The 22,052-nt window shown below is 36.0% G+C and overlaps 1 protein-coding gene across 1 annotated transcript in view; it reads left to right on the top strand.

Moving 5' to 3' along the window:
• Positions 1 to 22,052, top strand: part of PHEX (phosphate regulating endopeptidase X-linked) — a 180,934-nt gene that overhangs the window by 63,009 nt on the left and 95,873 nt on the right. Inside the window, exons 10-11 of the mRNA XM_079122866.1 lie at positions 1,129 to 1,222; positions 3,962 to 4,090. Coding sequence (XP_078978992.1) covers positions 1,129 to 1,222; positions 3,962 to 4,090 — 223 coding nt within the window. The remainder of the gene's footprint in view (positions 1 to 1,128; positions 1,223 to 3,961; positions 4,091 to 22,052) is intronic.

Here is a 22,052-nt window from a genome sequence, read left to right as displayed (position 1 = left end):
AGCCCAATCCTATAAGGATAATGTGTTTTAAATAATGAGCATAATATTTGAAGGGTTAATGACTTTTGAAAATATTTTTATCTCTTAAAATTTCTATATTTAAATATTTCTAATATTTTAGCCTGTACCTCTATAGAAATAGAGCATCCATATAGAAAAGCAAGCATCCATATATTGTTGAATATGCTGAAAAATATTTTGCTGTCAGGAGTGCACATGCAGTACATTGGAGTGCCACGCAAGTAATGAGAGAGAGGGTTGTTCTTGATGAGCCAATTAGCATCATCATGTCACACCAATGTCACGTTTCTGGTTGACCCAAGGGCCATCTGAGGAATGTGTGTTATTAGTCACCATGGTAATGGCACAGCTGGGAGGAAGGTGGGTCATTAAAAATCCATCATCACCATTGAATTAGAAATTAACTCAGATCATGCGTCCTTCTGAGGTCAGGGCATATTTTGCTTATAGAAAAAGGCAACACTTAAAATGTAGCAGATTTTTGAAAGTAGGTATCATGGGCATTACAGAAGCATATGGGAATGTTCATGTTTGGAAGTGAACAACAAAACCTTAGGGATTTACTCTTTGTGAAACATTTTGTTACTTATTTTAACCTCACAATAACACTGTGAGGTAGGGAATATCCTCCATGTATTATAAGGAAAGATAAATCAGAAAGCTTCAGTGACTCCCCTGAGTACACATATTTAATAAGTGTAAATCCAGAGTGCAAATTTAGACAATAGGTATTGGTCAGTATTTTGCTGTTAATTACTGAAGGCAAATAATACATATGAATTACATCAAGTCACCTATAATTTGAAGGTAGTCATAATTTTCAGGCATGGGAGATTCGGCAATAGTGAAATCTGCCAGTGTTCACTTTTCAGGCCTGGGGCTGGAATCTTCATTTTATCTCTAGTAGGTGGTGAAAGGCAAGCCAGTTTCGTTTGTGCTTATTAACATTGTATCATTTTATGTCATTTCTCAAGTGAAAGTGTTGAATTTTTATATGAACAGGAGTTTTCTCCATGGAGCTTTGCCAACAGTTTTTCCGAAGGTGTTCTGCAGAGCATCAGATATCCACCTAAAATACAATAAATGTGCATTTCTCTCTGTTAACAGGACCATTGCCAACTATTTGGTGTGGAGAATGGTTTATTCCAGAATTCCAAACCTTAGCAGGCGCTTTCAATATAGATGGCTGGAATTCTCACGGGTAAGTTTAAGAAGATTGTAATGTTACAACACTGGATAACTTTACATGCTAGAACAGTGTGTATATTAACTGATCCAGTAAAAATTGCCTTTAGGGATGGGACAGGGGAAGTTTTGCAGCCCAAGGGCTTTTCTTGCTTGATTTCTTTTTGTTCAGATACAATTCAAATACAGTAAGAGTACACTCAAGCTGTAATTTAATGGGTCTATTTAAAGATTTTTAAGGTAATACTTAGGGCCATCACATTGTTTTTGAACTCTCCTCTTATTAACTTATTTCCATTTTTCCCCCAGGGTTTTTAACTGGGTCATTATAATTATGATTTTAACATTTTTTAGTGATATGTTTGAAACTATCTTTTAAAAGTAGTTTTTATTTCTTTTTATTTAATTTTCACTGACATATAATGCATATGTTTATGGGCGTAAAATGTGATATTTTGATCCATGTACATAGTATGGAAAGATTTAGTCAAGCTACTTAAAATATCCATTACCTTACCAGTTTATTATTTCTTGTATTAAGAATATTAGAATCTACTTAAGCAAATTTGAAATATACAATTATTATTACCTGTGGTCATTATGCACAGAAACACAAATACTATGATTTCACTTATACCTGGAACCTAAAAAAGTTCATCCCATAGAAACAGAGAGTAGAAAAGTGGTTAACAGAGGCTTGGGGAAGGAGGGCTGGTGAAAGGGGAGATACTGATTAGAAGGTACAGAGTTTCATTGTGATCTGTTGCACTGTAACTGTCATTTATTTTCAGTATCCTGAATATTCAAATATGTATGACATAGGCATTACATGGTAAAGTTTCAGTTTTCATTTGAGGATAGAGTTTTGTCTTTAACTTGACTTAGATCTTCAATCTTGAATCTATTCTAATCCTGCTAGGTGCATGAGCCACTCCGCCCACATCCTTTGAGACCTTCCTCAAGTTGCTGAATTGATCTCCCTCTCCCCATTCACCTGACTTTTGAGTCTTTGCTTCTTGTCCATCCCTGATGCCAAATGTTTTTCTGATCTGTTTCTGAGGCTTATTTCTGAGTAATTCTGCTACCATTAGAGGATTAAGGATTTTGTGATTTCAGAAATATTTTATTTTTCTATCAATTTAAAGCTAAGTGAATGGAAAATCTTATAAGCTCTGATTTCACTTAACAGACATTTTATTAGAGAAACTAGTGAGCATAGAAATTTTTAGTGGGCCATTGTGGTTACAAAGTAATGCAGGTATTTTGGGTACATATTGGCCCTTTAAAGTGACTAGAATAGAAAGTCATTTTGTAGAGTATAGCATAAAACAATTATATATATGTAAGTCATATCAAATGGTTGAGATTCAGGGCTGGGGTTGTGGCTCAGTGGTAGAATGCTTGCCTAGTATGTGTGAGGGTTCAATTCTCAGCACCACATATACAAAAATGAATAAAATAAAGGTCCATCAATATCTAAAAATTATTTTTAAGAAAATGGTTAAGATTTTAAAAAAAAGTAGATTTTTTTGATGTGAGTGTATTTTTAACTCCTATGGATCACATAAAAGATGGTACCTACCTGCTTTCCACCCTCACTGTGAAGAGAATGAGATAGGTAGGTAGGTAGGACGGGGTCGGGGGGGGGGAGAGAGAGAGAAGAAGAAGAAGAAGAAGAAGAAGAAGAAGAAGGAGGAGGAGGAGGAGGAGGAGGAGGAGGAGGAGGAGGAGGAGGAGGAGGAGGAGGAGGAGGAAAAGTAGTGTGTGAAAATTTGAGATTAGGTATGAGGGGATGTTTCTTGAGTGTGAAGTGCTAAATATAGTTTTGAATTGCCAAAGAAGGTTGTAGGAACTCTTTCTTTAGAGGTTTTAAAAATAGATTCATACCTTACCTCTGAGAGGGGTCATGTTACCAGAAAGCAGAGGAAGAATAGATGAACTGAAGCATTAATCTCTTTCACCATGCTCCAACAACCTGGGTCTCACTTTGTGCAAGGGGCAATTCTGGCCACCATTCACCATTCTCAGAGCCTCCCTTCCCTCCTCCACTGCCTCCCTGAATGTCCAACCTCCAGGGACAACTTAAACTGTATCTATTTCTCTGCATTCATCTCCAAGAGTAAACCTTTGAGACCTCCAAGTCCTGCTTTCAAAGTTCCTTACTTGTTTGTAAATGTTTTCTTATGATGGTATAATTGGGACTGAGAGGAGAAGCGTTTATATCTGTATTTTATTCATTTACCAGTATCTTCTCTGCTATGATACGATGTAAATATACTCCCTGGGTTGTTCATGGTGGGCCATTTTATCCTGGTCTGCCTTTTTAAGTGTATTCCCCAGGGCAAGGAAACCCTCACTGGCAGGAACTTTGATTTAGATCTTTCCTGTTGGAACTTCAATTCTTAGTAGATATTAAGTACTATCTGAACACTTGAACAACATCCCTTCATATCCCTACTGACTACAGAAAAGCTGTACCATTGTCTAGATCCTTTGCTTAATGGAGAAAAGTGGAAGAAAAAATAAGGTACATTATTTTTCACTGTCAAAACATTTTTATTTAGTTTTAAATCAAACTAGGGACAAGCAGAATTATTTTTCTTCATCTGAGTTTGCCTTTGCCTGTACGATCTAACATATATACGAGCTTGGGTGTGTAATGTTTACAAACTGTTTTCTTCTGCTGGTTGAATCTTTTTAAACATAGGTGGTTTCATCCAAGTGAAAATTAAACTGGATTGATTATCTCCCACAGGTGATCCAGGGGACCACAACTTTGCTGCCTCAATGGGACAAATGTGTAAACTTTATTGAAAGTGCCCTCCCTTACGTTGTTGGAAAAATGTTTGTGGATGTGCACTTCCAGGAAGATAAGAAGGAGATGGTAAGTGGAGCTCCCTACCTGGTAAAAAAACAGTGGCAGTCTAGCCAGATGTAATAAGGATATAATCAGTAAGCCACTGCCAGCCTTCCAGGTGGTAGAGATCTGTAGGTATTCTCTTTGGGTTCTTTCCATTTTTCAGCAAAACATGAAGAAAGATCAAATGAGAGTGAGATGGGTAAGCAGATATTGAAGGTTGGAGGAGAGAGGAGAAGGCGCTAATTAGTTGTCCAGAAGAGTGGGAGGGAAACTTAACTGAAGAAATGTATTATGGCTACTTGGAGATAGGCAAGGTCTAGGTCTAGATGAGATTCAAGGTCACAAATTTAAAGAGAGGTTTGTCACCATGGTAATGTAGTTTTCTCCATCTGTTTCAGCTGCATTGGAAGAGAGGATTTTTTTTTCTTCCAGTTTTATTGAGGTGTATTTGACATATCAAAATTGTATATATTCAAGGTATATAGTAAGATGGTTTGATATACTGACATTGTGAAATGTGTCAATCAAATCAACACATCTATCACCACACCATTTTGTGTTTGTGTGTGGTGAGGACACTTAAGGTCTACTCTCTTAGCAAATTTTAATTATACAATACATTATTGTTAACTCTAGATATCATGGTGTACATTAGATCTCCAGGACTTATTCATCTTATAACTAAAAGTTTGTATTCTTTGACCAGCATCTCCCCATTATTCCACTATGGGTCTGTTCTCTGCTTCTATGAATTCAACTTTTTTTAAGATTCCACATGTAAATGAGATTATACTGTACTTGTGTTTCTGTGTCTGGCTTGTTTCACCTAGTGTAATGTCCTCCAGGTTTATCTATGTTGTTGCAGAAGGCAGAATTTCCTTGTATTTTGTGACCAATTAATATTCCACTTTCTCTGTGTGTGTGTGTACATATGTTTTAGTCAGCTTTTTTGCTGTTGTGACTAAAAGACCTGACCAGCACAACTGTAGAGGAGGAAAAGTTTTTTTTTTTTTTTTTTTTGGTGCTGGGGATTTGAACCCAGGGCCTTGTGCTTGTGAAGCAAGCACTCTACCAACTGAGCTATATCCCCAACCCCAGAAAAGTTTATTTTAGGGTTCACTGTTTCAGTGGTCTTAGTCCATAGAAAGCGAACTTCATTCCTCTGTGCTCCAGGTTGAACATCATGGCAGAAGACTGTGCCATGATCAGGTGATCAGGTGATCAGGAAGCAGAGAGAGACTCCACTTGCCACATACAGATATATTCCCCAAAGCCACATCCCCAATGACCGACCTCCTCCAGCCACATCCTACCACTTCAGTTACCACTCAGTTAATCTCTATCAGGGGATTAATTCACTGATTAAAGTTTAACCCAATCATTTCTCCTCCAAACCTCCTTGCATTGTCTCACACGAAGCACATTTTCTTTATCCATTCATCCATTGATGGACATTTAGGTCGATTCCATATCTTGGCTATTAGGAATAGTGCTGCAGTGAACATGGCAGTGCAGATGTCTCTTCAAGATACTAATTTCTTTTCCCTTGGATATATACCCTGTAGTGGAATGACTGGATTGTATGGGAATCCTATTTTATTTTTAGGATTTCTCATACTGTTTTTTTGTGATGGTTGTACCAATTTATATTCCTGCTGCACACAAGGGTTCCCTTTTTTCCACATTCTTGCCAACACTTGTATCTCTTGACAATAGCCATCCTAACAGATGTGAGGTGATCTCATAGTGGTTTTTATTTGCATTTCCCTGGTGATTAATGATGTTGAATGCATTTTCATACACTTTCTGGCTAACTGTATGTCTTTGGGAAAATGTCTATTCAGGTATTTTAACCATCTTAAAATTAGGTTATTGTTGTTTTGCTATTAAGAGGGCATATTTTGAATTTTCAGTTTGGATTGAGCCAAGGTTTTGTGTGTATTTTGATGAATTTGTTTTACAAATGTCAGGAGGCAAAGCACCTAGGTATGATTAACTAATAGAAATCCATGTAATTGCTGGGTATGGTGGCACACACTGATAATCCCAGCTACTAGGGATGCTGAGGCAGGAAGATGGCAAGTTTGGGGCTAGCCTCAGCAACTTAGCAAGTTGCTGTCTCAAAAAAGTGGGGTGGAGAGTCTGGGGATATAGTTGTAGAGTGCTTCCCTAATGTGTTCAAGAACCTGGGTTCAATTTCTAGTACTGAAAAAGTCCATGTAATCTGAGATACAAATATATAAGCATCTTGAATTTAAGGGTAAAGATATAAGGTCTATTTAGTCATGACTGTTCAAATGGTTTATATTATGAAGTGATAAATAATAATACCAAAATGTTGGAATACGTATTGATACATAACACATAGCTATGTATTCTGTGCTGAAGTTTTGGAATACCATAAATCTAAATACATTTTCCTATGTTAACTTGTTTTTTACTATCTTTGGATACTTTGGAGAATTTTTGTGAAGTTTGAGTCTTTTATATTTGAAACAGAAAGTTCTCTTGCAAACAATTCCACTGAGGAATTAATACCTTATTTTAAAATACTCAATATTCTCCTTGTGTGCTTTCTTTTGCTCCTTGGTTGGAGTAAATGAATGGAAAACTTATCAAATAATCACAGTGGTAACTTTATAAGTTCTGGGAAGGATATAAAAACAATTAAGGAATAATGGATATAAATATATATATTAAGATTTTTTGGCAGTGGAAGAATTTTAAGTAATATGAAAAGTATGTGGATTAAATTTGTTTTCTCAGTTTGGGTGAGAAAGATCCATTTTCATATGTCAGAATGTGGCATTCTAAAATAAAGTTGATTTTGGCAATTACTCCTCTTATTTTGATGTACATGGGGGTAGTGTGTTATGTACACAGATACTCATCTCTTTTACATAAAAGTATCTGCCTCCCTTATGCCAAAGCTATTTGCCTTGGGGAATACTTAAGTTGGAAACTTATAAGAGAAAAATCTGGCTTTTTATAGCCTTGTTACAGGGCTCCCATCCAAGAACCACCTGGAACCATTGATTTACTTCAAAAGCATTCTGTATTATTAGTTACAGTCCAAAGAAAAAGACAAATGGAAAGAGTCCCCAATAGGGCAAATTCCAGAGACCTTAACTCAGAGGAAAGGCCACCATTATTTATTCATCAAAAAAGTTTGTTAAGCAAATGAATATGGCGAGAAGATTAAACTTTAGGCACTTTTCAAACTTTAATGTGTACATGGATCACATGTGGATCTTTTTGTTAAAATGCAGAATCTCATAGCATTTTAACAAGAGTATTTTAAACTTGGGTTTAGGGTAAGGCCCAAGAATTTGGCTAATAAGCTCCCAGATGCTGCTGCTGCCATTCCAGGGACCACACTTTTTGAGTAACAGGCCTTCTCCTCTTTCATGTGTTTGTAAAGAGTTACTACCAAAAGCACAAACATGGTGATTCATGGGAGCAGGCCAGATCAATGGACATTGACAGCAATACTTCGTTTATCAAAATCTATTGCATTAATGTAAATAACTGCTTCATTTTTCAGATCATTGAAAATTTTTGTGATTCAGATTGGTTTAAATGGATTGTGCCAAACCCTTCTTCAGGGCCTCCATGCTTGTGCCCCCTACACTGGACTATTTAGTTTTGCCTTGAAAACAGATACCTAGATTTTTCTAAGGAATTCTTGCTCCTCTTCAGTGTCTCTGATTCTTGAGCCTCTTGACTGCAGGGTTCACCCAACTGCCTCTGGTTGGCACCCTTTGCTATTGATAGTGAATGGGAAAGAGGAATTCATTTCTAGATTTTCTTGGTAAAGGGAGAGCACACCCCTCCCCATCATAGATATCTATCTGGATCTTACTGATCTACCTACCTACCAGGGTTCCTTTCTTTTTCACTGTGAAAAACACACTTCCACATTACTCTTTCCTTATGACTTTCTGTATGCAAGCATGCATTCACACATACAGTTATGCCAACACACCCTTTTACTTATTCACTCACATGATGATGGGAATTTTTCAAATTTAATTAGAAATGAGAAGAAAAGCATGTATTAAAGGAGAGTCATTCAACAGAAAGTCACCTAAAGAGGTCAGATGGAACAGTCTTCTACTTTTCAGATAGTGGAATAGCTGTTGGCTGTAAGCCTTGCTTATCCTTGAGGGACAGGCCAGTGGAGTGAGTATAGGGAGATGTAGAACTCTTTAGAGTGATTGTGTTAGTTTTATGTCACTGTAACAGAATACCTGAGATAAATAATTTAGAAGAAAGATTTATTTTATTTCATAGTTTCAGAGGTTTCTGTCCATAGTTTGTTGGCCCATTGCTTTTGGGCCTGTGGTGAGGCAGATAATCATGGTGGAAGCACAATGTACAACAAAGATACTTATCTCATGGCATCAGGGAAGCAGAAAGAGAGGGGAAAGGTTTGGGTCCCAGTGTCTTCTTCAAGGATATATCCCCAATGACCTACTTGCTCCAAGTTTCCATCATTTCCCTGTAGCACTATTGGCTGGGGGACAAGCCTTCAAAATATGAGCTTTTGGGAAGCATTTAAGAACCAAGACATAGTAGTGGATGTCTTTGTGGTCTAAAGTAATACTGCCCTTCAATATGAGCCATGTATGTAACTTTAAATTTTCTAGTAGCCACATTAAAAAGTAAAAGGGAACAGGTGAAATTAATTTTAATAATGTTTTGTTTAACCCAGCCTATCAAAAACCATCATCATTTCGGTATATAATTAATATAAAAGTATCAATACAATAGTTTATATACTTTATTTCAGTCTAAGTCTGAAATCCCATGTGTATTTTATACTTATAGCACATCTCAGTTTGGACTAGTGACCTTTCAACTGTTCAGTTGCCACATATTGCTAAGTGGCTATCATAATGGACATTGTTGGTCTAAAGAATCCAAGAAGGATCCCTTGATCTCAGCATGAGGGTTTGATCTCTGTGTGAAAGTTTGCTAGTAGCCAGGAGTAGAAAGGTGGCATTTGTGGTAACTAGTCAAGTGGATTTCTAGGACAGCTATAACATCAGAGGGGAAGGACTCAATACCAGGATTCATGACCTGGGAACAAGGGTGGGAATTCAAGTCAAAGTGCTGCTTCATCAGGATATTCCAGGTCTTCTGGGATACCAGCTTAGAGGAGAAAACAAATTCCAGACTCTACTCTGAGGCAAATGCCTTGGGGCCTTAGTTCTTGTTGATTTAGAGACTATGTGGGGTGGTAAGTATAAGTTAAAGACATTCAGTGCTCTGGAGGTGCAAAGGACTTGGTCAAGCCAAAGCCAGGGGTCCAAGCTCAACTTCACTCATGGTTAGTGAGTAGCATTAAATAACATTCAGGAGTAAATTTATGCTGACTGAGTATAGGAAAAAGCCAGGGCAAGTGCAATGATAAATGGAATTTCCCTTGACCTTGGTGACTGGGATATAATAGTGGGGACCAGGTGTACATGTACTATCCAGGTTTTGCCAAGACTAGTCTCTGGCCAACTATTTTCATTCAGGAATCAAGCCTGGAGTACTAGATAGATTTCTTGGTTTCAATTTTTATTTTTAATTTTTTGAGAGAAATCAGAAATCTGGATTTTGATGTGAAATCTCCCACATTGTGAATCTTGGTCAATACTCTGGAGATCAAAATGACTATGTCCTGTGGATATCATTTGTGACTTTTTTTTTTACATGTAGGCATATCATATTCAAACTTCGAAAAAATAAAAATTAAAAATTAATTATCATCTTGAAAGAAGACAGAGGAAAAAATATCAAACATATACAAGAACAATAACACTCTATTCATCTTCTCAGAAACAATACAAGCAAGTGTGAGGAGGGAAATATTTAAATTGTTGAAACATCCCGGACTGTTTTCCTGAGGGCTGAACAATGTTGCTAGTTTCTATTACCATTCATCATAGATTTCCAGTTGCTTCATGTACAGTCAGTATTGTGTGTCCATGTTTTCCATTTTAGTTGGGGTATATAAAATTTGTGTTATTTTTTCTTTAAACATCTGGAATACTGTTTATAATTTGTGACTTTTATATTGATATTTTCCCCATCTCCCACTCTATCCCCTTCTCTCCAATCTTTAGAACTAAATATCTTACCCTTGTCTGTCAGAGAACTTCTTTAATTTTTAAATTTTATTTAGATAATGATTATATATCATATTAGGTAAGCAGTTAACAAATTACTTTTATGGAAAGTTATATACAGGATGGAACATGGGACTTCCCTGAAGAATTAATGATATACTGTTACCATAAATAGAGATGATGCTCTCATCCTGCTGTGACAAGTTCTAATCTATATGCTCATAAGTTAAATGATGGGAGATAGGATTAGGTGTGTCTAGGGAAGGGTGTCTAAAGTTATCACTTGCTATTTTTCTCTTCCATTTAATTTTTATTATCAACCATAATTTATATCTATAATGTACAAGTAAATGTCTCAGACAGATATCCATGTCCATGAAGGGCAGGTAAAGATCCCATGAAAGCTAGGGAGAGAAGGGTTTTTCACCATGGGCATAGTGGCTCTGTGATGATCTGGATATAGTGATTTTAATATCTAGTGATGAAGCTTTTTAAACAAGGATGAGGGAGGAGGGGAGACAAAGGGGAAGAACTGGGGAATAAAGTTGACCAAATTATGCCATGTGTGTATGAATATATCATAGTGCATTCCAAATATATATATAACTATAATATACAAATTAAAAATAAGTAATTAAATAGAAGGAAGAACAATACAGAACAGCATGGGGATCAGAGGGAAAGAGGGAAGAGGGAGAGGATAGAACTGGGGATTGAAATGGAGAAAACTATGTTATATGCATTTATGAATATATCAAAATAAATCCCACTATTTTGTATAATTACAATGCACTAAAATTAAAAGAAATCTAATGATGATAATAGTATTGGATACTTTAATTGAGGTGTAACTAGACTTCCAGCAAGTTTTTAATGTGTTTTCAATATAAAAACTCATTTAATCTTCACATTGACCTCATAGTTACTATTAGTGTATTCATTTTCCAGATGACGTAACTGAGGCTCAGAGAGTTCACCTAAATTCCTGAGGTCATGTAGATTGCAGATGGCTTAGAAGGGATTCAAGTACACATATTCTAGCTCCAAATCTGTGCTTCATTCTGTGTTAATCAGTTTTCTATTATAGTAAGATACCTGAGCTTATAAAGAGAAAAGGTTTATTTTGATTCATGGTTTTAGAGAGTCCAGTCCTGTTCATATGGCCCTATTGCTTTTAAGCATGTGACCAAGCCACATGTTATGGCAGGAGTGTGTGGCACAGCAAAACTGCTTACCTAGTGACCAGGGAGCAAAAGAGAGGAAGAAGGGATGGGGGTGCCCTGGCCCCTTCCAGGCATGCCCCCAGTGATCTAAAGATCTCCCACTAAGACCCACATCCTAAAGACTCAACCACCTCCCAAGAGCACCACCCCGAGGAACAAATCTTTACCACAAGGACCTCGGGCAACACTGAAGATCCAAACTACAGCACATTCCCTGGCTTCTCTCTGAAACAAACTTGGATCATCATCAGTTTTATGACTGGAATGAGGAGACTAGAGACTTCTCAGTGGCGCTTCATGTTATTAATCATTCTTGTTAGGGTATTATTCTAATAGTAACATCTTATAAAAAGAAAAGGCTCACATTTCCTATTTCTTAGAATTTTAGAGATAGGATACAGCTGGAATAGGTTCAGTTTCTAGCATTTCCATATTTTAAAGAAAAATACAGTGAAAACTTAATTCAAATTCAACCAGTTGTCATTGCATTCTTGTGTTTATATACCTGTCAAGAAAGGGATACAAGAAACAAGCTGACTATCAGAGGTTTGATCTAAGAACAACTTTTTAGGTATATCTTTGGTTCAGTCTATACACTGAACTCAATTTCTGTTACTTTCTACTTACATTATTCTAAGGAGTGATCATCAATATTTCAAATGGTGACCTATGTCTATGGAATATTTCTTCAAACAGTTTTTTTGTTGTTGCTTACCATTCTCTAGTTACTGAGGCAGAACTGTGAGCATATACATCAAAGATCAATTTTTCTTTTGTGTTGATACTAAAAAAGGTCTTTTTGCTATAGCTATAGCTTCTAGAAAATTCAATGAGTTTGGAACTACCATCTGAACATTTCAGCTGAGCTAAGTTATTCTGTATTTAAAAAAACCTTGTTTTATTTCATTGTAGACACTATGTACTCAAACTACCTATCTTTTTTCATATATATTCATATATCTCAATTCTGCCTGTAGGCTTTTTACCCTGCTCCCTCAAGATTTCTGTGTTTTTGTTATAAAGGGATAAAGAAAGAAAAAAAATATTTTGATGCTTGTTAAAGTCATCAACACTATTTAGGTTATTGCAAAGGGTGTGAATTCTATTGCAATAGGGGAGAGAGATCGGGCACAACTCCAAATATTGCAAAGATAGCTGTGAATTTCAAGCAAACAGGCAGAATGGGGGGGGGTCATGGGATAGAAAATTATTAAGAAGAAACATCAAGAGTAGGAAAATTATTACTAAACCAACTTAACAGGATTCTTGCTGCAGGCAGTTCAAGGTATTAAGGGTGGAAAACAAAGCATTGAATCTGATAAAGAGAGTGATATAATATTGAGGGTTGGGAATTCTCTCTAAAGTAACTTAGCAGGATTCTTGCTAGAACCTGGCTAGCATGGACAGGATGGGGGTGACGGGGTAGAAAGGAGGGCAGGGTCAAGGTCCAGTTGAGAAACTAAGCTCTGGTCAAGGAGATAGTCTTTGTCACTCCTCAGACAAATCTAAAGTCACTGGTCTCTTATTATATATTAAAACATTCTATATGCAGAAGGTTAATCTAGGTAAAGCATAATAAATCTTTTATTATGCTTTAATAAATATATTTTTAAAAATTTTTATGTGGTTCTGAGGATTGAATCCAGTGCCTCACACGTACTAGGCAAGCGCTCTACCACGGATCTACCACCCCAGCTCATTATTACACTTTAGGTTTAGACTTTGGACAAAGAATTAAAACTTTTCTTACTGTATAAAACAATTCAGGAATTACTCCTGCACTCTATTAGCTTATTCCCCCCATAGTAAAGACATTGTTCATGTCCCCAAATAATGCCATAGATGACCTACAGTATCTTCCATTTTTCTGAGCTGCTCTTTGTATGAGCAATTCTACCATAATTCTTATCCTAACAATGGAATTCTCCTCCTACCCCATACTGCTACAGCTGGTGTTGGAGACTTAAATACCCACATGGGTCCAATTGCAGTGGTGGAGTTTGAACTTGCAACCTCTATACACTAGGAGTTCATCTCATTAGTGAGTCAAGATAATTGATTTGATGTACTGCCATTAATATTTTTTAGGTTCTCCAATTCCCTGTTCACTGTTTCTCTCAGTGGTTTAGTAAATGAGATATAACTATAACGGTGATGGCAGAAGTCGCATGAAAGTCAGTGCCATACATTATAGCATCGCCCTTATACTTAGGGTTTCTTCATTCTCTAAAGATGCAGGTACTCTTGAGAGTTGCTCTGAAGACCAGCATATCGATAAATTTCCCTTTGACACAGTCATGTAAATAAAGGATATTTTTTCTGGCTATCAAGTGTTCTTGTTTGTTTGTCTAGTAAATGTTATCAGGTATTGTCCAAATCAGTTTCCAGAGAAACTTGTTGAAGAACTGAGTTAAGGAAAACAAAAATAATTTGGGTCTTAAAGGACTTTTTAATATAGTTATATAATATTGACCTTATATATAGAAATTACATCCAATTTTCTGAAAAGTTGCAATGGCATCTCATAGCCCAAATCTAACCAATTTGGGCAAATTAGAACCTCTTTGAGCCTGTATTCCTGTTTATAAATTGTGCACGAGTTTCTATTGCTATAGTAATGCTGTGTAACAATCAGTCACAAAACCTGACTGGCATTCAACAATAAGAAGTTATTGCTGATGCATCTGGAGTCACTATTGGTCCCCTTTGCAGCTCTGCTGATTTTGGCTGGTCTTGCTCAAATGTCTGGGGGTTGGCTGATCTAGGTTGGCTTTGGCAGAAGTGGCTGGGATGATTGGGCTCTACTCCATGTGTCTTACTTCCTTCAGCTAGCCTGGGCATGTTCTCATGATGATGGCAGAGGTGCAAGTGAACAAGCAGAAACATGTGGGGCCTCCTGAGGTTCCTGTTCAGAACTGGCATAATGTTATGTCTGCATTGTGTTGGCCAGAGCAAGTCACAAGGCCAGTCCTGATATTTATAGTGGAGAAATGGACTTTGCACTTTTAGTGAGAGGATCTACACTCACATTGCAAAGGGTGTGGGTACAACAAGGGGTGTAGAACTAAAGCCATCATTGCAACGTATCACAAATAGGGATAAAGATAGTACCTACCCTTTTGGTTTGTAGTGAGGATTAGATGAGATAATCCTTACAAAAGGCTTAGCACCATACCTGGTGCATGATAAGTGCTCAGTAAATGTTAGCTATTGTTACTATGTATGTCATGCCTAATATTAGCAATAAAGGTAGAATTCATAACATTAAAGTTTTGGCACAGCTATGGCAACTCCTACATGAAATCACCTCTTTCTAATTTATCTTAAAAAGAGTGAGAGTGAGGGAGGTTCTTGGGGGTGACTGTTGCTAGTCCTCCATGTGTACCCAATGTAGTAGTTTTCAGTTGGGATAAAGATCCTTTTAATGCCAGTGCCTTGGCCACATTCCAGAACCTGCCCAATCATTTAATGCTAAGTCTGGCTCACAGGAGTCTCATGAAACTACTCATGGAGCCAAATATAATTTCTATAACAGATCTGGGTTTCACAACTCTCTACGGGCTAAATCTTATTACGACAAATATCAGACCTCAATCCTGACAACTCATTTATGTAATCTTTGGTAAAATGACAACCAGCAAAACAAGTAATTTAGATAGCTCATTGGGACTTCTTTTGAAATAAGTGTAGACACTACTCTTCTCTTGTCCTTGGGTGTGCTTCCACAATGATGACACATTTGGCCCACCCTTCTTGTTTGTTGTCTACATCTCTGGATTGTATTGGACACTGTTGGCCTTTGTCATGTATTATCAGCCACAGTCTTATGGAGCAGATTTGATCAGACCTGTACTATGCAAAGACCATATACTGAAAATTCACTTACTGAAAAAAAACCTTTATCCCTTCAATGAGACCTGAGTGTTGAAAGTGATCAGGCATAGTGACTTTCTGGGCATAATTTATCCACAGCCAAAACCAGACTATTATGAGACTGGATGACATGTAAATATTCAGGTTTCTGATCCATTTCCTCTCAGTGTGGGTGAATGGAAAACAGGACAGGATGAGTTATAAAATTGGAACACAGTCTATATGTTCATATTTAATGAATATATTTCATTCCTCTTTCTTACCCCAGTATTATGGATACATGGATACATGTGTTTCCTAAAAGGACATATTAAACTCCTGTACCAGGCTAACACATTTTATAGCATGACTTGGTCCCAATTAATTTTATATTCCTTTTTTCTTTTGCCAACATGTTTAATAGCTATGCAAGTTTGCTAAACTAGTATGACAAACTGGTATGATTTATTACCACACGTGGCTTCTAGAAACCTCAGCATTTTCTTTTCTTTCTTTCAGTTTCTTTTTTTCCTTTTAAAATTTGTTCTAATTGGTTATACATGACAGTAGAATACATTTTGACATATTGTACACAAATAGAGTACAACTTCTCCTTCCTCCAGCTGTACACGGTGCTGAGTCACACAGGTCGTGTAATCGTACACGTTTATAGGGGTGATAATATCCGTCTCATTCCACTTTCCTTCCCATCCCCACCCACTCCACCCCTCCCCTCACTCCCCTCTGGACAATCCAATGTTCCTTCATTCTTCCCTACCCTCCCCACTATGGAACAGCATCCGCTTATCAGAGAAAACTTTCGGCCTTTGGTTTTTGGGGATTGGCTTATTTCACTTAGCATGATATATCTCTCAGCATTTTCTAGCCTTAGTTTTCTGGGATAATCATTTCTTCTACTTCCACGTAGGTCTCTTTGATACTGCTTATTTTAATGTAATTATTATATTTTTATCATGAGCCAATCCAAACATTCTTATAAATAGATTAGTATAAAAGTGAATCAATGAATATTTAATATTTATTAATGCAATGATTTCATGTCCATAGTTCTAGTAAAATGACAATCGTCAGAAATAAAAGATTTAGGATACTCTCCCTGAGATTGCAGCCTATTTTTTCAGGGTTAACCACAAATATTATTAATAATGAGTTCCATTTGTCACTTTCATTAACCAAGTGGTTACAAGTCAAGGAAACTGGCCATGCTCTAAAACACTGGGAAGACTGAAGACATTTTAAGCTCATGGTTTATTAAGATATGATAACTTCTAATTGTGTTGAAGAGGAAAGTCTACTCAAGATTATGCCTTTTAGTTAAGAATTTTATTAGTATGATACTAATTTAAGATTGATGTACACAATCAACCTTGATAAATTTTTATTTTTCTTTATTGTCTTTGTCAGAATTATATCATCTTATAATATTTCTACAATATGTATAATATATATTTATTTGTTTTAACCATTCTTAGCCATTTGTCCTGTGCTACATTGACATCACCAATGTCAGAATGGACTAGATAAACTTATTGAGTCATTTGATTTCCACTACAAAGTTTATATTTGATTGTAGACTGGAGCCCTCTGGAGATACTTGCTGGGAACCTTGCCCCCTAATATGAAGATGGGTTTGCTACTCACTGTTAAGTTCCACAGATTCAGACTTTGATTTTCTATATCAGAATAGGTCTATCTTTTTAAAAATGACTTCACTTAAAAAAATAACAGAATGAATCAAACAATATTGCCCTATGTAAATTTATGATTTTTAATTAAAAAAATAAATAATAAAAAAATGACTTCACTTAAAAAGGGTATTATGCATTTTTTTCTCTTTTCAGCTTCCATTTTAGTAAACCTCTTGGTCCTACTTGAACAATCAAGCGTACTTTCTGTGGAGGAGTTTGATATTTTCTCTTAGCACTGCTGAAGTAACTGTTACACATGAACATAATATGAAAGAAGTTTGATTCAGTTTCACTTCTTTGCCAGGTGTCTATTGCAAGGTTTTGTTTCATTTTTAAAACTTATTTCTTGATTAGCATGTCTTAATTATACAGATCAGTGGGGTTCAGTATGCTATTTCAATACATGTATACAGAGTATACTGATCAAATCAAGCTTCCTTTATCTGCCTACCTTCCTAATCTTTAATAAATCACTATTATATTTTCAGGTCAATTTTTAGAAACTTTTACATATGAGCCAGAACATGCAGTACTACACATCCACACTTAGCATTTTTTTTAATAACAGCCATTCTAACTGGGGTGAGTTAATATCATAATTTTGATTTGCATTTCCCTGATAGCTAATGACAGGTATCTTTTTTCATATAACTATTGACTGTTTCTTCTTTCAAGAATTATCTGTTCAAATCATTTCCCAATTTTTTATTTGATATACATGATAGAGTGTATTTTAACATTATACAAACATGGAGTATAACACTTCAATTAGGATCAAATTCTCATGGTTATACATAATGTGTTGTTTCACTGGTTCATTTGCCAATTCTTTTTTTTTAATTTGAATTAGAAACCTTAATCAATCACATTATTGAATTTTTTTAAAATTTATTTTTATTGTAAACAAATGGGATACATGTTGTTTCTGTTTGTACATGGAGTAACGACATACCATTTGTGTAATCATACATTTACATAGGGTAATGGTGTTTGATTCATTCTGTTATTTTTTCTCCCCCCCACCCCTCTTTTCCCTCTATACAGTCCCTCCTTCCTCCATTCTTGCCTCCCTCCCACCCCCCATTATGTGTCATCATCTGTTTATCAGCAAGATCATTTGTCCTTTGGTTTTTTGAGATTGGCTTATCCCACGTAGCATGATATTCTCCAATTTCATCCATTTGCCTGCAAATGCCATAATTTTATTATTCTTTATAGCTGAGTAATATTCCATTGTATATATATACCACAGTTTCTTTATCCATTCATCAATTGAGGGGCATCTAGGTTGGTTCCACAATCTGGCTAGGGTGAATTGAGCAGCTATGAACATTGATGTGGCTGTATCACTGTAGTATGCTGATTTTAAGTCCTTTGGGTATAGGCTGAGGAGTGGGATAGCTGGGTCAAATGGTGGGTCCATTCCAAGTTTTCTAAAGAATCTCCATACTGCTTTCCAGAGTGGCTGCACTAATTTGCAGCCCCACCAGCAATGTATGAGTGTACCTTTTTCCCCACATCTTCTCCAACACCTATTGTTGCTTGTATTCTTGATAATGGCCATTCTAATTGGGGTGAGATGGAATCTTAGGGTAGTTTTGATTTGAATTTCTCTGCTAATTCTTTATTTTGGTTGTATATGGACACAATATCTTTATTTTATTTATTTATTTTTTTGTGGTGCTGAGGATGGAACGCAGTGCCTCACACGTGCTAGGCAAGCACTCTACCACTGAGCCACAAACCCCGCCCCCATTTGCCAAATTTTAATTGGATTACTTTTTGTTGTTGTTAGTGTTTTGAGTTTTTTTTAAAAATATATTATGGATATCAACTCTCTTCTGGATGAATAGCTTGCAAAATTTTTCTCCCATTTTAAAGTTGTCACTTCACCCTGTTGACTATTTCCTTCGTTGTGTAAAAGTTTTTAATATTGATAAAAATCCTTTTGTCTATTTTTGCTTTTGTTTCTGTACATTTGGGGTCATATTTTTTTTTTTAAATCATTGCCTATACCGATGTCTTGAAATGTTTCCGTTATGTTTACCTCTAGTACTTTTAGAGTTTCGGGTCTTATATTTAGATCTTTGATCCATTTTGAGTTGATTTTGTACAGGGTGAGAGAGGGACCAAGATTCAATCTTCTGCATATAGCTAACCCAGTTTTCCCAGAGCTATTTATTGAAGAGCTGTCCTTTCTACAATGTATGTTGTTTCTTTGTTTTTGTTATGTAATTTAGCAAGAAAGTCTTGCTAAATTGCCCAGGCTGGCCTCCAGCTTGGGATCCTCCTGCCTTAGTCTCCTGAGTAGCCTGGATTATAGGCATGTGCCACTACTCTCAGTGTAGATTTTTGACATCTTTGTCAAGAATTAGTTGGATGTAGATGTGTGAATTTATTTCCTGGGTTTCTTTATTCTGTTCCATGGTCTGTATGTCTGTTTTTATACCAGTACTCTGCTGTATTGGTCACTATGACTTAAGCATGTCTTAAAATTAGATATTTCTATGCTTCCAGCTTTGTTCTTTTTGTTCAAGATTACTTTGGCTATCTGGGGTCTTAAGTGCTTCCTTATGAATTTTAGGATTTTTTTTCTGGTTCTGTGAATAGTTTCATTGGCATTTTCATGAGGACTGCTTTCAAACTGTATGGTATTTTAAAATAATTTTTATTAGTTCTTTTAGTTATGTATAACATTAAGATTCATTTTGACATGAGTATAAAATCATGGAATATAATTTTCTCTAACTCAGTCCCCAGGACTTACCATTTCCCTTCCCTCCTCCCTCACACTGTTTCCCTTCCCTCTACTCTACTGATCTTTCTGTTATTAATTTATAGATTTTTTGAAAAAATAGTGCATTATGGATATACATAAAGGTGTGATTTGCTGTGGCATATTCATATATGTACATAGGAAAATTAAGTCAGATTCATTTCACTACTTCTCTCTTTTCCTGTTCCTCCTCCATCCCCTTCAATCCCCTTCCTTCTGTGTGGTCACTTTAACAAAATTATTTCAATTATTTCAATGAAAGGTCTTTACATTTTATTTGGTTTTTTGTTTTTTGGTTTTTGTGTGTGTTCTTCAATTTCCTTCATCAGTGTTTTGTAATTTTTATTGTAGAGGTCTTCCATTTCCTTGGGTAAATTTATTCCTAGGTATTTTATTTTTTGCAGCTATTGTGTATTAAATTGCTTTCATGATTTCTTTTTTCTTTCTTTTTTTTTTTTTTTTTTTTTTCAGTGCTGGGGATCGAACCCAGGGATTTGTGCTTGCAATTCAAACACTCTACTGACTGAGCTATCTCCCCAGCCCTCATGATTTCTTTTTCAGTTATTTTATTGGTATATAAAAATGTTACTGATTTTTGGGTGTTCATTTTGCATACCACAACATTATTGAATGTGTTTATCAGTTCCAATAGTCGTTTGGTGGAGTCTTTACATTTTTCTATATATAGTATCATATCATCTGCAGTCAGGGGTACTTGTTCTTCTTCCCTGTTTATATGCCTTTTATTTCTTTCTCTTGCCTAATTGCTCTGGCTACAAATTGCACTGGAGGTTTTGATAAGCATAAAGTGATCAACTTGTATTTACTGAGCATTTACTATATGTCAGTGGTAGGTATGATCAGGATATGAAATCATGTGAAAAATCATGTGAGATATGAAATCATAAAAATAAGAATGTGAAATATGAAATCATAAAACTAACAAAATTTTAAATTTGCAAAATACTTTTTGATTTTCTTACACATCCATGACCTAATTTAATCTAAATAATGGTTTCTGTTATAAAAGCTTATAGATATTCTTGTTATAGATCTTTCCAAATAAATGTAAAGGGAAAGGCAATTAAACACATCTGTATTGTTCTAATTATGTGCCTGAGAGTCACTCTGAGATGGGACTTAAAGTATGGGTTTCAGTATTTGGGATTCATGGGTTTGAGGTAGAACTTGAGTTGGCTTTGTAAGATTTATTTATTGTCAGAGACAAAACTTTGAAGGAAACTACAAATGACCATGGCAGGTCAGCTGACTTCCCTCAGAGTATTGTTGCTTTTTCTGGAGGGCCCTTACCCTAAATGTGGCAAATTTTACCACGTAACACTTTAATTTTTATATGTTACATTTTGATCTTTGACTCTAAATAAACGTTTTCTATGGATAACTTAACCTGATGACTTCCACTTTAAGTGATTTCTATTAATACTGTATGATGGCTAGTTGGGGTGTTAGGTCAAGGTTTGGTAAGGAAATCCTATTTCTCTCATTTTTCTTATTTTAAAAGTATGTCAGATTCTTCTTGCCTCAAGGAACATGACTTGACTGAAGGCAATTTTATTATGTGATGCTGTAGTGGGTAGTCTAAAGATAAAAATCAGAAGTGTTCAGTGATTTATCTTCCTAGTTCCAGTATGCTAAAATAATTATTTCTCTTATTTGCATCGACATTCCAACCAATGACATTAATCACTTTCAAAGATTTCCCTTGTTCTTGAAGTCTGCTGGGGTAGTTCAGCACCATTTCACAGAAAATTTTATACAATAAATCTGTAAATTCTGCCAAAAAAATAGAACTTGAGATGGGGGCTGGAGCAGGGAGTTGCTCTCAAGGGCAAAGACCAACTAAAGCTCATAGGAAAACAAAAATGAAGTGATTTACTTGTGTTTGACATATATGAGAGAACCACAAAGACAATGAGTTATCACAAGATGAATTTAGGGGACAAAGATGTGGGGACAGGGGAGGGAAAGAAAGGTGGAGAAGGAGGGAAGCTGCATATGATTATAATAATAATAATTATTTGTTATTCTTCATGCAGAAATGAGATTAAATCTTTTTGCCTCTATTTCTAATTGGAATGACAATCAGCAAGTTATAAGCAAAGGACTTTGAAAACCCATGCAAAAAATGCTTAAAACTAATTGTTTTTTGTTTGTAGTGTTGGGAATTGAACCCAGCGCCTCACACATGCTAAGAGCTCTACCACTGAATTATATCCTCAGAGTCTCCCTCCATTTTGAAACAGGGACTTGCTAAGTTGCCCACAGTAGCCTTGAACTTTTCATCCT

Source organism: Sciurus vulgaris, assembly GCF_902686455.1.
Source record: "Sciurus vulgaris genome assembly, chromosome: X".
In the NCBI taxonomy this organism is placed as follows: Eukaryota; Metazoa; Chordata; class Mammalia; order Rodentia; family Sciuridae; genus Sciurus; species Sciurus vulgaris.
Note: the sequence above shows the minus strand (reverse complement) of the source record. Positions and strands in the feature narration are given on the sequence as shown.